At 37.4% G+C, this 17,536-nt stretch overlaps 1 protein-coding gene and 2 non-coding genes across 3 annotated transcripts in view; 2 read left to right on the forward strand and 1 right to left on the reverse strand.

Annotated features, from left to right (window-relative positions):
- Positions 1-1,891, forward strand: part of LOC127801554 (transcriptional elongation regulator MINIYO) — a 39,859-nt gene extending 37,968 nt beyond the window's left edge. Inside the window, exons 9-10 of the mRNA XM_052336792.1 lie at positions 964-1,173; positions 1,604-1,891. Of these exons, the coding sequence (XP_052192752.1) occupies positions 964-1,173; positions 1,604-1,777 (384 nt within the window). The 3' untranslated portion in view covers positions 1,778-1,891. The remainder of the gene's footprint in view (positions 1-963; positions 1,174-1,603) is intronic.
- Positions 1,892-8,343: 6,452 nt separating this feature from the next.
- Positions 8,344-8,504, reverse strand: LOC127802932 (U1 spliceosomal RNA). The gene has a single exon (XR_008023382.1). It is a non-coding gene; the product is annotated as a U1 spliceosomal RNA (small nuclear RNA).
- Positions 8,505-12,125: 3,621 nt separating this feature from the next.
- Positions 12,126-12,236, forward strand: LOC127802962 (U5 spliceosomal RNA). The gene has a single exon (XR_008023409.1). It is a non-coding gene; the product is annotated as a U5 spliceosomal RNA (small nuclear RNA).
- The last annotated feature ends 5,300 nt before the right edge of the window (positions 12,237-17,536 follow it).

Raw genomic sequence — 17,536 nt, forward strand, 5'->3', positions numbered from 1 at the left:
TAAGGCTACAAACTTTAATTGCTATTATAATTCAAAAGAATTTCCTGATGACTGTTTGTGGTAATTTGCTTGTGTCACCTGTCCACATTATTTATCAACATCATAGTTATCAGATTGGAGCTTATGTAAAACTGGCGAAGGCTGGTTCAAGGTTCATTGTTTCAACCAGTTTAACGTTCTTGTAATATAATTTATTTATTTATTTTTTGCTAAATAATTTAATTTATTCATTCATAAGAAGAATTCCTTTATAGCCGTGAATATATGTAAGTGTTGAGCAGTGGTGCCAGTGCCTTTTCCACAAGAGGCATGGGTTCAAATCCCAATAAATTCATTTTGAAAGATCGATGATATAGCAATGCATTCCTATTGTTAGTTCAAAATTAAATAGTTCAGCTATTCCCTTCCAGTTTTTTTCCTCAATTGGTATGTTGGCTTGAATCAAACAGCACCACGTTCACTTCCTGGATAAACCTGTCAAATAGGCTATCGAATTGTTATACTGTGCAAGTATCCTACACTGAAATTTATAGATCGAGCACTATGGAATTAGCTTTGGTACCTTGGATCTCAACACCCATAAAACTATATTGTCTGGCTATATCTTAAAAAAGCAGAAAGAGCAAATGTTAAATTCTGAACTGTGAAGGGGAATGCAATGCCTTTGCCATATCTGGAGTATATGGGATTTATTTTCATGCTGCATTGGCTTGAGAGTGCAAGTTACTACTACATCATGGTGTCATCTCAAACATGAGAAGGTTTCAATCCATCGTTTTCTTATTGATATATGTAAAAAAAAAATTGCACCTACATAACAGAACAACATATCCTATTTTTCTTTGCTTTTTGTTTTGAAGGGCAAGTTGTAAAGCAAACTATGGGGTGCTTGTTAGTTGGACATCCAAGGCAATAAATTTTAGTATATAGAAGCATGAAGTCTAATGTTCGGTAATTGTGCAGGACAATGAAAGGATGCTGGAGGCTTACGTGAAGTCATGGGTTTCTGGTGCCCTCGACAAATCTGTGGCTCGAAGATCAATGACTTTTACACTGGTTTTGCACCATCTCACACATTTCATTTTTCACCATTCCCCTGGTGAAAGTTTATCCTCGCGTAATAAGCTTGCCAAGTCTCTCCTACGAGACTGCTCCCATAAACGGCAACGTGAGGTATGGATGTTATTTGAGAACCGTTGAACTTCATGTATAGTTGGTCACTTGAGCGGGAGGACGAATATTTTTCCCGCGCCTGATAATCAGATATATTTGCATTTAGTACAAGCAACATGGAGTTAGTTAAGTCCATGTTTAATTTGAAGTTGTAGTTACTTGGGCCATCCATATTACTTTGGCTTCGACTAGGCAGAAGTCCTCCATCCTATCACTAGTCGTTCTCCATAAACCAAGCTAGGAAAAATGGTAGATCAAGTGAATAGGCAATATATACTCAAAAGAGGGGAAAAGCAAGTTCCGTTATATGGTAGCATCATCTTGATGTTCTCCTCCTTCCCTTGTAAAAACTGATTTTGTTGAGTTTTCTTTTCCTTTTTTTTTTTTTTTTTTGTTGGAACTTACCCTGTTTTTTGGATTTGAATGACAGGCCATGATGTTAGAGCTTATTCGATACCAGAAACCTGGAGTAATTGATGATTCATCGTTGCAGATGTCCGAAGTTGACAGAAGATTCAAGTTATTAGGAGATGTTTGCGAGGGAAATTCCTCACTTTTGAGCGTCGTAGAGAAACTGAGATTGTCATTCCAGAAAAGAACATGAAGCCTTTAAGCTGAACACTTGTATATGACACCGGTTTTTGTCGTGGTATTATATAAGCTTGAATACATAACTTAATCAAAGGTTTTCGAATGGGAAAAAGTAATGTTTATTTGATGATTCTTGGCTGTGGAGAAATGGTGGTGAGCCTGAGACTCACGCTTTTTGCTTTTTTACATTGACATGGTTGATCTTTGAACCCAAGGGACTTGTGGACCTTTTCATGTAAAACTCTCTCTCTCTCTCTTCCTTGTGCAGAAAATTACCAAGGTCAAATGCTTTAAGAAATAGTTAGTTGTTATTTAATCACCAGTTGTCCATTTGAGCTAGTTCTTTTTTCTTTCTTTTTTGTGGGAGACAAATGATAAAGTTAAATAAAAAATTTTACCTTGTCTAAAATTTAGAGGAATTAAAAAATACTTTATTTTGTTTTGAGTAAATTGCAAAATTCATCCTGGGGCTTGTTTTTATTGTAAATACACTTTTTAAAAAAACACATTTTTCATGTTTTAGAAAAGGCAAATAACCTTTCATGTTGTTAATACTAAAGTATCTTTCTTCTCTCCTCACCATTGTCTCTCTCTTCTAGATGATTTCGACTTGATTTAAAAAAAAAAAAAATAAGAACACTTGCGGTGCTCAACTGTCAACCAATTGTTAACAAATCTCTAGTGTTGGTTGGAGAGAGAGAAAGGAAAATGAAAGGGAGAAAAAGGTAAGCCTACAAATCTAGAAGTAGAGAAAATGAAAGAATAATAGGCCGTCGTGATGTGAGGCATCGCTTAATCCCAACATGACTACCAGGAGAAATCTACCAGAAGAAGTGATTTGAGAGTAACAAATGGAACAATAAAGCTTAAGGTATGCCTAATGACACCAAAAGAGTTGGCGGTGAAGTGATGGCTGGTGGTTAAGATGGTAGAGAGGCATTAGTGATCAATGAAGTTGCATTGAGGCATTAAAAACAAAAACAAGAGGGAAAATGGTGGAAGAGAAAGGTTGAAAAACAAAAAGAGGGCAATGATGTGTTGGTGAATTGATGACTCACGATGCTCATTGGTGATCTTCATGTGATAAAACCCCATGCATATCAAGCAACAATATATACACACAACATGGAACCAAGACAAGGATTTTAATGTGGAAAACCCCAAATTTAGGTAAAAAACCATGGGCAAAAAGGAAAAGGATTTCACTAGGAAAATGGAGGTTACAAAGTAGATTTTAGTAGTTTGAAAAATATAGTTCTTTTCTCTCAATCTCCTTTACAGATATACATGTAAGTATATATATACAAACATGGAAAAAGTGGTGGAAGTGGAAGTGGGGCACACAATTGCCCTCAATCATCCCGCTTTTTCTTGAATTTAGGTCACCTAAAACATAACTAATCTCCACATTGACACAAATTCTGAATAAGGAATAGATCTCCTGATCATCAATAACTCTTCCCCTCTTCCAACAAAGCCACAAAGGGCTAATCTCAACAATAAACACCAATCAAGCCCAAGCAATGCTTAAAACTTGGCAATAGGAAATAGCTTGGTCATCATATCAATAAGATTATCATTAGTACTAATTTTTCTCAACATAACATCACCATAAGTGATAATATCATGAATAAAGTGGTATCTCACATCAATGTTGTTCATCCTCTTGTGAAACATCTAATCCTTTGTAAAAAAGATAACACTTTTGACTATCACATTAAACTGAACTGACTTGGAAATCCTCACTAATTTTACTTAACAACCCTTTCAACCAAATAATTTCCTTTATAGCCTTAGTAATAGCCGTATACTTAGCTTCAATAGTAGATAATGCAACAGAAGACTGTAAAGTAGTCTTCCAACTAATAGCACAACTACTAGTGGTGGAAATATATTTAGTAAAAGATATTTTCTTATTAGGATCTCCTACAAAATCAAAATATACAAAACCCATGACTCTATCTTTATTTTAAAATCCATTGAACTGTTTTCCAATGCTCTTTATCAAGATTTGTCATATATCTACTGACTATAGTAATTACATATGACAAATCTAGGTGTTTATAACATACATGAGACTTCCCACTACATTAGAGTATGGAACATAGGACTTGTAATTAATTTCATTATTTGATTGTGAAGACAATATATGAGAGTCTAAAATGGGTAGCTAATGCAATACTAACAGATTTGGTAGATTGCATATTGAATTTGTTAAGAACTTTTTCTGAATCTATTAAGAACTTTTTCAATATTTTCTTTGTTACTCTCAAATCTTTCATCTTAAATCCCATGTTGAGCTGAGCTTTAACTTGTCTTATCTCATCCTTATCTTTAAAAGCTACCAGCATATCATCAACGTATAAAAGCATATATATAAATGACCCATTCTCAGTCTTCTTAAAATAAAGGCAATTGTCATAACTGTTTTTATTAAAATCTTGAGTGATCATAAAAGTATCAAATCTGTTATAACATTTTCTAGGCAATTATTTCAGGACATAGAAAGACTTCTTTAGAAAACATACAGTCTTCCTTGCTTATAACTACAAAGCCATTTGCTTGTTTCATATAGATATTATCGTCAAGTTTCCCATGTAGAAAAGTTGTTTTCACGACCAATTTCTCAAACTCAAGATTCTAAACGACCATTACACCAAGTAATACTTAAATTAAGTTATGCTTCATAACTAGAGAAAATACGTTTGTGAAGTTAACACATGGAATCTGACTGTAACCTTTTGCAACCAACCTTGCGTTATACCTTGTTTTTTTAACTCTTGATGTGCCTTATTTTTTTTTCTTAAATGTCCATTTGCATTGAACAACTTTCTTACCATTAGGTTATTTCACTAAATTTCAAGTACCATCTTTGTACAAAGGATTCCATCTTTTCTTGTGTGACAATCATTGATTTCTACTTTTGAATAAGAAGAAGGTTCATCATTGCAAGCAATACCTTCAGCCACACTTAAGAGCATAAGTAATAAGATCTTCCTTAACATATCTCTAAGGAGGTCTAATGTTTCTCTTGAGTTCATCTTTTGTAATAGAATACTATAAAGAAACAACACCCAATTTTGAGCTTGAATCAGAACCTAAATTAGTCTATGATGAGGGCTTTGATGTAGGTCTTGCCTTAATTTCAAACTCTACCTGGAAGTCTAATTTGTGTTGGCCTATGTCACTAGGACTTTTCCGAGACAAATCATGAAGCATAATAATTTTATCAAATATAACATTTCTACTGATTATAACTTTAGATGCTTTTGGATCCAATAACGTATAACCTTCACAATAGATTTATAACTAAGGAAAACACTTTTTCTAGATCTTGGTTTGAATTTTGCATTATCAGCATGTGCATATGTAGGACAACTAAAAATGCTTAAATCAGAATAATTGTAGGAGTACCAAACCGTACCTCTTACAGAGTTTTCTTGTCAATAGTAGTAGAAGGAGAACGATTGACTAAAAAACATGCATTATTGTTAGCTTCACCCGAAAATGACTTAGATAAACTAGAATTGGAGAGTATGCAACATATTTTCTCTATCAATGTTCTATTCATTTGCTCGACTACACAATTCTAGTGTGGGGAACCTGGAACTATTAAATATTCCATAATTCCTTTTTTTTCTTATAGAAATCATTAAATTCATGAGAAAAAAAAACCCTAAGCCATTGTCAATGGATAGATACTTTATCTGCCTTTCTATCTATTTTTTTTTATCATAATCTTCCACTATTTGAATGTGGCAAAAACGTCACTCTTTTGTTTTAAGAAAAACACCTAAATTTCCAAGAAAAGTCATCAATTAAAGCTAGCATATATCTAACACCACCCTTAAAATGCACATTAAACGACCCTCAAAGATCAAAATGAACATAATCCAGTGTCTTCTTCGTGTTGTGAATGCCCTTAATAAAACTGACTTGCTTTTGTTTCCCAAAGACTCAATGTTCACAAAACTCAAGTTTTTCAGTACTCTACCCTTCAAGAATTCCTCGTTTGCTTAATTCAACCATGTCTTTCTCACTCATATGGCCAAGGTGCATATGCCATAATTTAGATATATCACTATTTGACAAAGAAGTAGTAGCAACAACATCACCTGTAACTATGGAACTCTCTAGTACATATAGTCTTCCAAATTGTTTCTTACATTTTATCACAAGAAGAGCACATTTACCAATCTTAACAACTCCACATTCACCAATGTACTTAAACCCATTTGAGTCAAAGGTACTCAATGAAATCAAGTTTCTCTTAAGATCGAACACATATCTAACATCAACTAATGTTTTGATGATACCCTCACACATTTTAATCTTAATTGTTCCAATCCCAACTATTTTACAATAGGCATTATTTCCCACCAACACATCACCTATAGACAGAGTTTTATATGTTAGAGTATCTTCAACAATAGTTATAGGTTTTATCTCTACTTCTAAACTTTAGCCTACCTTTTCCTTTACCACTAAACTTTGCTTGAGCCCCTAAACAACCTGTTAGCTACCTATCAATTTTCTCCTTTGAAATCAAAGCATCATAAACTTCATCTAAGGTAAGCGTATCACAAAAAGTTGCATATAAAGCAGGTAGAGAACACAACATAATTAAACCTAAATCCTCTTCATCATACTTAACCTCTTTACTCTCTAAATCAACAACAATTTCCTTAAGATCTGTTAAATGTTTATCGATAGACCTACCTTCTGCCATATGATAAGAATATAAACGTTGCTTTAGATGCAATTTATTGGTTAGACTTTTAGTTATGCATAATTGTTATAGTTTTCACCATAATGCATCATTAGTTTTCTCCTTGAAAACATCTTACAAAATTTGATTTCATAAATGCAAATGAATATGGGACAAAGCTTTACGATCCTTACATTGTTTTTCTTCATCACTCCATGATTGAGGCATTATACTAAATCCTAATAGTGCATCATCCAAACCCATTTGTGCAGGAATTACCCGCATCTTAACTTACCATAACGAAAACCTATTACCCTTGTTTAATGATGAAATATCGTATTTCAAAGTTGTTATTGCTAAAATCAAAAAGCTAAGATTTTAACAGTTTCAACAACAATCAGAAGAGCCCAACTGAGCAAAAAATTAGCATAAGCAAAAACCAAAATCACAACCCAAAACCAAAAGCACAAGAAATTCAAACTAGAGAAATCATATAAGCAAACCCAAAAATTGTGATAAATTCACAACTACAGTTAAGCATCGACAGAAGGTGATTGCGAACATAAGCAACTATAGAAAGTTCCAACGATGATGGTGAAGGCAATGACGACGACGATTGCGAAGACTAGATCAGTGAGGGAAGGTTCAATGATGGAGGTAAAAGTAAGAGACAAAAGAAGCATCGACAACCTATAGAGATAGTGGGGTTGAAGCAAATGAAATAACAATGGCGTCAGAATAGAGAAGATAAAGCGATAGTGTTGAGTAAGTAAATAAAGTTGCAACGACGTCAGAGTAGAGTAAAAGGAGAAAACTCGTAAGTGGCAGAAGGCTTGTGCGAGACAAATTCTTGCGTGCCCTCTGATTGCCTTTTGTCTTGTAGAAGCTTCTCTCTCGAGAACACATCAACTTTCTTAGACAACGGAGACTCTACTAGACCATCTTCTCTCAGACAACTACAAAGTCTTCTCCCGGACAACTATTGTTCTCTTGCAAATTCTCCCAAACAACGAATTAAACTCCCCTCAGTCAACTCTCTAGGCACTCTCCTGACAACCTTATTCTCCACCAGGCCTAATCGATTTCGTGAGTTTTCTAGGGCAAACAAATTTTAATTATTGTATTCAGATAATAACAAATCTAATCACCAATCTACTCGAGATAATTGAGAGATCACATTTAATGTCCTATCTTTGATCGTGAGGAATGCTCATCTTGGGATACAATTCAAACAAGTTTGAAATAATGATCATCCAAGGTTGTAACAACTAGCTCAGTCCCTTCTAAGGGAATTCATATCTAAAGGAGGCATCTATATAGATGCACGTCACCCCACATTCTAGTGGCAACTCGATATAAATACCCTAGCTATGGAGGTAACAAAAACTCAATTGACATTTCAACTATTCAACTCTATCAGCTATCTTTCTAGCTAGTTCATTCACCAAAATTTCTAACTTAAGAATTGAATTGCCCTTCCAGAAATGCTTTCGAGGAGACCTAAAGATTGTTTTCAGGGAGCAAGTGTCATGTTGGTAAGGGTATGATCAACTATTGTTTTGAGGGACAGGTTTGATCGCAACATTTAAGTGCCCAAATCTCATTGAGTGCAGGTTCACCCACATTAATACTACAATATATTAATACATAACAGGAATTGAGCATGAAAACACCAAACACAATTTTGCGTTTTTAAAAAATTTGAATATCTATATAGAAAATAAAGAATAAACACAAAATCAAATTGGAGCAGGTATTCTATCTAGGTGGGGAAAATCTATCACTCACTTGACTCCTGAAGTTTAACATTACACAAATCATTCAGACCAAATCCTGCTAGCTTCAACGAAACTGTTACAACTGTGAAATAGGTGGGGGCCGCGCGAACGCAGGCCCCCACTACCACAAATTATGACGTAGGCTCGACCACTTGGGCCGACCTTAGGCGGACGCCCCTCCTCAGTGCAATGGAGGTCGTCACCCTAGGCCATGAGCCTTCTTGATCGCCCATCGACCCCGTCCAGGTAAGTATGTTGCTCCTTTGGGTTTCCTGGGTTTATATACGTGTTCCATCCCACCCAAGCTCCCTCCTATACCGATGTGGGACGAACTCAACTAACTCTCTCCCTGTCTGTGAATTCTTCCATCCGTCGCCCTTCAATTGCAGTAGAACGGACCCTTTTGAATTCGTCCATGCTTATATCGTCAAATTGTTTATATTAATTAATTATGCGCCACCAACCAGTAGAGATGAAAGCCAAAGATCACCGCTGTGTTGCTGTGCCGAGTCGAGTCAGAGGAGGTTCGATTTCAAAATGCGTTGCGTTGTTGTGTTTTCAAGGGTATATGTACTTTTCTTTGTCAATTTGTCTGTAAGAATGTAGCAGTATCTGTTGCGTGGGAAACTATTCTCAAAATTGAATAAGGTTCGATTTCAGTACGTGGTGAGACCTTGTTGCCAGTGATGACAAACCAACTATTTGTTAAAAATAAGGATTAAATAGAGCCCTAAAAGCTTAAACTAGACTATTTTGGACTTTGGGTTGAAAGCAACAAACCAACTACTTTCTGTTCTTAGTTTCTCTTTTTCCCTTTCTTTTTTTAAATAATCAATCTTATTAATTTTGGGTGTTTACATGCATTGTGAAAAAATGTAGTCTTCCAGATGCTTGAATTTTGGAGACAAGTTAATATTTATTAGTGAGAATGGAAGCCAAATTCTCTTTTGATTGACTGAATGCTACAGATGGTATTTTTTTTTTTCTTTCTTACCTGTACGATGGGGTACAGGTAAGAAAGAAAAGGATCAAGACAAAAGCTAGTACTTACCAGACAAAAAGAGCTAGTCTTTTAAGAACTATTATCAACCTGTGAGCTTTTATTGTCTTGAGATCCTTTCGGGGACTAAATTTGCAATTTGATTTTTCCTTTTAAAGTTTGTAGATGTGGTGCATACAAATCTGTGAATTTGGTAATCCTATTCTGCTTGGCATTTGTTTATTAGACATGCAATAAAGTATACATTGTAGCTGAAGTAGCAGCTTTGTTGATAAAAATTTTATTGCATGGGAAACATTTCGTAATCCTATTCTGCTTGTGGAAATCATTTGAATTTGCAGGCGAACATGGAGACAGATACATTCCAGTATAGTTATATTTTGTTAGGAACTTGTCAAAAAAGACTTTGCCTACAGATTATCCTGCCACGGGGGAGGTGGGCATGTGCATTGGCTGCCAGAGTTTGTCCCTAAGATTGGCCTTGAAATTGTTATGAATGGATTTTTAAGCTTCTCAAGGGCAAATGCTACAGAACATGGAAATGATCCTACACAAGCTGGTTCTTTTGTTGAGTGCCTGTATGTTTTGAGAGAGCAAGGCGAACATGACACATCAATGGCTTCTGGTCTTTGCTGTCACGGATTAGTGCACTTATTTGGCAGTGGAATGGGCTGGCCAGCATTGCTTTCTCACTCCAATCTCAACTATCAATGCAAGCAAACATGCTAATTTCAAGTGCTTCTGACATAATAAATCATGGGGGTTGACATCACAGATCTTATGGTTGTTAAAGATGGGCTTTTCGTTGTTTTAGGTATTGAATTAATGACTTCATCTGTATTAACTTGGATCCAATCCCTATTTGGAGTGTACAACAGATTAACTTGGAGATTGCATTTTTTATCTGTAAACTTACTTGTTGGTATGGATGTGCTTGAAGAGGAGAAGAGTAGGGATATGTATGAGACTTTGCAAGGAGGTTTATGGGAAGCTTCTTGATGAATTATGGTTAAGTAAAAGCAAAGAACTCATTTTAGATGGCAATTCTCAGCAGAAACTGGAGAAAAATACAGCATTGATTTCCTGAGGTTTCAATCAGAGATATACGAGATTTTATCTACTCTTATAGAAAATCTCTTCAAGCAGTTTGCTGGGTATCTTATGGCGATTTGGTTTATGGCAGACAAGTTGCAATTTATCTAATGCCTGACTTGCAGCTTGGAATGCGTTATCTAATGCCTGTGTTCTTCAACTTTTGCCGCCTTTAGCAAATTGTTTTTCCAACTATGAAGGGTACCTTGAACCTGTTCAGGCAATGCTACAAACTTTTGTTGCTATTACAATTCAAAAGAATTTCCTGATGGCTGTTTGGTAATTTGCTCCTGTCACCTGTCCACAGTATTTTTCAACATCATATATAGTTATCAGGTGTGGAGCATATGTCAAACTGTTGAAGGAACCAATTCGAGGTTCATCAGTTAAATATTCAAATTATGTAAAATCCATGCAAACACACATTTTAAGTAGGAAAAATAATACAAAGTTAAGATGAAAATTAAATAAAAATGTATATAAAATTAAGCCCTATGGAGGTACCAATTCAAGGTTCATCAGGTAAATGCTATTATGAAATAAACATAACTTATTCATTCAGCAGAGTAATTCATTTTATAGCCATGAAAATATGTAAGAATTGACGAAGCGTGGGTTCAAATCCCAATAGTTTCACTTCCTTTTCAAATATTGACGATATAGCAGTGCATTTCAAGTTTGGTTCAAAATTAAAAAAAAAAAATCAGCTATTACCCTCCTTTCTATTTTCTTGATTGGTTTATTTTTTTATTTGTTATTACCTTGGATCTCAGTACCCATAAATAAAATTAAATTGTCAGGCAGTATCTTAATAGACCACAGCCCAAATGTTTACTCTCAATGGGAATGCACTGCCTTTGCAATATGCAAATGACTCCTGTGGTGGAGTTCATTGGATTTATTTTCAAGATCCAGTGACTGCCGAGTGCAATTGAGTCTTTTCTCTGCCAAACCATGAGAAAGTTTCAATCTCTTGTTTTATTATTGAAATGCATAAAAAAGAAAAACAAGTAATCAATTTCTACTTGTCTTTTCCTTTTGTTTCAAAGTGCAAGGTGTGAATGCAAATGATGGGTCCTTGTTAGTTGGACATCTAAGGCAATACATATCTCACTGTATCGAAGCATGACATTGGAGGTTTCAGTAATTTTGCAGGACAAAGGAAGGACGTCGGAGACTTATGTTAAGTCATGGTTTTCTGGTGCTCTTGACAGAGCTGCAGCTCAAAGATCAGCGACGTTTATGCTGGCATGTGTACCATCCATCTCACATATTTCTTTTTTCACAATTCCCCCGGTTAAAGTTTATCCTTTCCTAATAAGCTTACCAAGTTTCTCCCGTAAACAGCAACATGAGGTCTGGCTATTACTTGAGATTTGAGAACCATTGAACTTTATTCGGTATATCTAGTCACACGAGCAGGGGGATGAATTTATTTTTCATGCATCATAATTGATATAATTTACCTTTAGTACAAGCAACATGCAGCAGTTAGTTTAAGTCCAGCTTTGGTTTGAAGTTGTAATTACTTCGGCTCTGATTAGGCATAAATTTTTCTCCATATTCCTTGACAAGCTGCGCTTAAATTTACTTTCTACTTAAATTTTATTTTTAAAAACAAAAGATGAAGGAACAGGTGTCTCCCTGCTCAGTTGAGCATACAGAGACAATCTAATATAGTTCATGCATTGCAGGATGTTCACTCCCACATCAAGCAATTTGAGAACTGCCACGCCAAAGGAGCTCCTCTAAAGTGAAGCTAAAGAGAGATGGTAAGGCATGCAGCCGCAAGGTGAGCACAGAGCGAACTGCCTTTTACTAAAGAATACTGTGTGCTCGCTGCAGATAGCGGCATACGCCTATTTTTGGAGGGGCTTTCCCTTTCTGGGTGAGCTCCCAAAAATGCCAGTTTCAATTTATAATCTGCCAGTTAATGCCCAGTTATGCCTTGCATTTGCTTGTGGTTACTCATATCTTGCGTTTCCGCCTATAGAAAAGTAAAGAGTTGAAAGTACAAGGGGGGGCAATTTGCTGTTTAAGAGTACCAATGCCAAACAGGCCCTGCCCTCTCATATAAATTACAATAGAAAACTGGGTGGGTGTTGATGTTATGGTTTTCTTCGGTATGTTCATTAATGTTACGATGACCTGGTGTGCTTTCCATTAGATATTTCATTGAAAGGTTTCCAACTCACAGATCCAAGTAGATGGACGCCTCAGAAGTCAGAAACGCCACTATTCCACTGTTCCTAAAAAGTGAAGGCTGCAAGCGGCAAAACTCTGCAAAACCGAAATCCATGTGTTGCGCAATCAGAATCAAAAATCACACACACACACTGATACCACTATAAGCCTTTAGACCCAATAACAGAGACAAAATCAGAAATAGAAAAGCACAAACAGTAAGCACACAAACGATGAAAAAGAAAAATAATACGAGAGATTTATCGTGGTTCACTCGAAAGGGTTACGTCCAAGTTGAGCTCCAGCAAATGAGAGCTCACTGCACTATCGGAGTAAAAATAGGGTTTACAATATTTACAGCATACAAACCTTATAACCACTCTATTTACACAGACTGGTTCACTAATAAAATCGACTCAAAACCATATAAAAGAAGAAGATCAGAGACTTACCCTATTAAACCAGAGAGAAGAACACGAAAGGAGTCAGAGAGTATGAAACAATAGAAAATGAGAAAACCCTCAAACCCCTTATTGTCTCCTTTCACTCTCTCTTAATCTTTGATTTTACAAATCCCGATGCATAGCGAATAAATAAGGATCGCATGACATAAAAGAATGGCTGGGATTACAACAGATAAAAGGCAGCATCGACGGTCCAGATCGCGCACAAGGACAAGGCGTTTGGCACGATCGATAGAAGGACAACCGGGCGGTTGCCAAGCTGCCTTTCGCTGTCATGTGGCAGCGGTTGCAGCTGACCTTCTTGTCCGGCTCCTTAATTTAAACGGTGTTGTTACATGCTTCACAATCAACAATCTCCACCTTGAAGCATTAACGATTCAAGTGGACATACCCCAATAAGTGCAGCAAACTTCAATCCTCATCTTTAGTGCTCGGGTTGGTTTGGATTAACCAACTTTGACATGCAGTAAGCCCAAGCAATGCTTGAACTTGACTGCAGTCACTACCTTAGTTCCCATGTCAGCTGGATTATCTTTAGTTGGCACTTTCTGTATTGAAACAGCTCCACCACTTACCTGGTCTCTCACAAAATGATACTTCACATCCACTTGGTTAGTTCTTTCATGATGTTATGGGTAATTTCTGAACCACATCTTATGGACTAGACTTTACCAAACAGGTCAGCCTAACCTCCCAAAGTCTAATGGGCCTAAGGCCGAGGACACCTCAGCAAGATCACAGGTCGTTGAAACCCGAGCTTTGACAACAAAAGTAAGTGAGCTCCCAGCAAGGCCTTTAGCTCGCTGGCCAATCTGATTAGCTCGTAGGACAAAAAGGTCACGTATTAACCAGAGGCAAGGCCCATCTGCTAGCTGGAGCAAACCACATCCCAGATAATGCGGAATCTATTCCCGATTTTGTGGAGCTAATAAGGACGAATTATCTTTGTGATATTATTCTTTTATATTTAGGAGTCATCAAAATTGTGAACACCCCACTCTATAAATAGGGGTAAAAAAACCATTGTATAGGGATGATCGATTGCATACTGTTATTCTACCGAAATTATCAGATAACAGTCATGGAGTAGGCATCATTTTGGCCGAACCGCGTAAAAACTCTCTTGCGTATAAAAGTAAAGTAAGATCGTTACGGGGCAAGCAACGTAGTTCAAAAAAATTTGAACCTTGCCCCGATCCTGGCGATTAGATCAACGTCGAAATTAAATCATTCACAAACAAATAAATAAATCTAACCTTTAGATTATCGAGCCGTTCGCGGATTTGAGCCGTCCAAGCATCCGGCCTCTAACTCGTGATACGCGGCACGCGTCCGTTGGCAAGGAGAGCGGAATAGGAGTGCTAGCTCCTTCTCCTTTTCGCGGCTTGTGTATGGACGGAAAAGAACTCCCATGTTTCAAATTGATGCCAAAAAGAAATGGGGAAAAGTGAACGACAATATGTTTTTCAACTCTTGAAAAACGACACCAAAAACTCTATATCTTATAGGCAACCTATAAAGGGATATTTATATAGAAATATCCTAGGGTTTCTAAAATCCTAATGGATTGGGCTAGCCCATTAATTTTAATTTAATTAGAATCTTAAGTGGGCTTATTCTAGTCCAACTAGAAATATAATTACATGGCCCAAATCATTTTATAGGTTTAAATAAAATATTTTGGCCCAAATCTAATTCAAGCCTAAATATAATATTTAATATTTAGTCCAAATCTAATTTGGTCCAAATATAATATTTAATATTTGGCCCAAATCCAATTTAGTCCAAATATAATATTTAATTTAATATTTGGCCCAAATCTAATTTAGTCCAAATATTAACTTAAGCCCAAATATATTTTATTTCCTATTTGCCACTCCAACAAATAGAAAATTATTAAATTAGAAACTTCTTCCTAATTTAATCAATTGCCATTTTAGGAAACTTTTTCCATTATGACGACTCTTCGTCATATCGACGTCATTACGTCTATTTATTCTTTTTCCGTGAGATCCTATGACGGCACAACTTTTTGCCAAAGTGTCCCACTTAACCATACGTCCACTCTCCTGGTTTAATCCAGGGACCGTGCCTATTGCGTATGACTCATTAGGCTTCTAAATATATTGGCAATGTGTCGGTACGAACACATAAGACAAGATTGGCCTCTAGCAAGGCATCATGCCCACCCAATTATTCAGAAGGATTTATAATCCACAAATAACCTTTCACGAACATGGTTACCGTGTAATATGATCCTCTCGTCAATGTATCTTATGTGATCTCAAGTATGGCGATGTGTTACTTGATTATGATCACATGAGTTTTCTTCGGTCTTCCGGATATCTTCACTTAATTAGAAAGTAAATCAATAACTCCTTATTGATCTCTTTTACCATAGCCATGGATTTAAAGTGAATATCCACCGAAGGTGCCTTAGATACATCATCCTCTATCAAGGGATAGACGACTCTCATCTTGGTTATACACTCATCTCCATAAGCCTTACGATATACCCAACGATCGCCCACGTGCAGATTTTGTCTAGGCCCATCGAAACGATATCAAAGCATACCGGTCTTCTTATGAGATGACCGTGACAACCTCAGGTCCAAGGATTAGTTACACCCATCTTGTATGAGAATTCCATCAACATATAACCAAAATGGATTCTCATGGCGAGTCATGTCCAGTGACACGTTCTCCAACATTGGTCACCTATGTACTTGTCTAGACATCCCCATGCCTATGGGTGTGAGACCCCCATTGCTATCATATAGAAAAAACATAGCACATACAAGTCTTACCGCAATTGTCAATGTCCATTCTTGACATTGCTACGACTTGGGATGTTTAATGATGTCTAGAAACTGTGATGCATCATCTCACATCTTTATAGATTAATCACAGTATACATCATATGGACTTCTATCTAGTTTCATTCGGTTATTACAATAATAACAAGAAACTAATAGAATGACTTCTTGTGAATTTGAACAACTCCTTATTCAAATAATAAACATGATTACAATTTTCAGTATACAACATGCCCAATCTGATTGGGTCTAGAGCACCTACACTAACAGCGTATTGCTTGTTATTTGTGCTATTTGTTTCTTCTCTTAGCATTCGTGTTTATCCTATCAGTGCGGGCTGACGAATCACGACCAACCAATTTTGATTATCAACATTTTGGGGCTAGAAAGAGGTCCCACTCTGATCGATAGCAATGGCAAGAGGAAGAAACACAAGGAGTTCTGAAGTGGTGGTCAACCAACCCGAAGACTATGTTAGCCAACCACCGGAAGTTCAGCTAGTTAGGGGCAAAGTCATAACCGCTGCAATTGCTTCTGCTCCCCCATTAGTTGGAATTGCCTTAAGCATCCCCTCATGGGTTCCTGGCCAGTCTGTGACCCCTGTCCCAGGGATAAAGGTGATTTAGGCCTGGCAACAACGTCAGGAGGCATTAGAGAATACAGTCTTGCAGCTTGCAGATGCAGTTAGGGCGTTGGCCCAAACACAGGTCTGAGTTGTCCAAAAGTAGGTGGAGGCCACACCACCTGGAGGTATCCTACAGCCTTAGGACGAAAGACCCATTCCAGATGAAAGAGAAGGTAGAGGAACGTCATGACGGGCTGGATCTATACATTCCTTGAACTCACGGTCCAAGAGATCGGAGGAGCGGCGTTCTCGAGAAAAAGAATTGGATGCGCACACCACAAATCTGAGGGCAAGAGCAAAATGTTATGGAGATCGCTGTGAAGAGGTTCATGAAGGGAATTGGCGATGTGGGGATTCGCATCCCGGGGAGAGCTCGGCCAGGATCAGCCCAGGTCACGCCACAATCGTAACTTACCAGATCCTGGGAATAGGAGATGACATATGTCACGACATCACTATTCGCTATAGCGAGGTAGCGGATGGGAGAGGCGATCTCCCCCCGGACGATCTGTGGATCAAAAGCTCAACCGTGGAGGAATTACTGCAAATGGTCCAACAATTAGAGGCGCGACATGAAGCACATGATCGGAGGGGAGACCGCGATGAGAGAACCCCGTTCTTCAGGAAAATTGAATTAGAGCCTCTCCTTCGCAAATTCAAGGTCCCCAACATCCCTCAGTACAATGGAGATGACAACCCATATGACCATCTGGATGCTTTCAACGTCTAAATGGACTTGCAGACCTCTAGCTCGTTAGTGAAATGCCGAGTATTCCCCGCGACCTTGGGGGACATACCTCGGACGTGGTTAAGAAGTCTTTATCCTCGTAGTATCTGTAGCTGGGAGGAGTGTCAAAGGAGGTTCATCAACCAATACAGATTTCTTTGGAGGGAGCTCGCTCCACCATGTCACCTTGCTACAGTTTTCCAGTGATTCAACGAATCCTTGAAGGATTACATAGAGAGGTTCAGGCACGAGGTCAATAATGTGGAGAACCCATCAGACGAAAGTATTCTGACTACGATATCTGCGGGGCTTTGAAAAGATGGGAAACTCTATGAGAGCATATATACGTCCCCTGTAAGGGAGTTGGGTGAGTTCTAC

This window comes from Diospyros lotus, chromosome 5 (genome assembly GCF_014633365.1).
Source record: "Diospyros lotus cultivar Yz01 chromosome 5, ASM1463336v1, whole genome shotgun sequence".
Classification (NCBI taxonomy): domain Eukaryota; kingdom Viridiplantae; phylum Streptophyta; class Magnoliopsida; order Ericales; family Ebenaceae; genus Diospyros; species Diospyros lotus.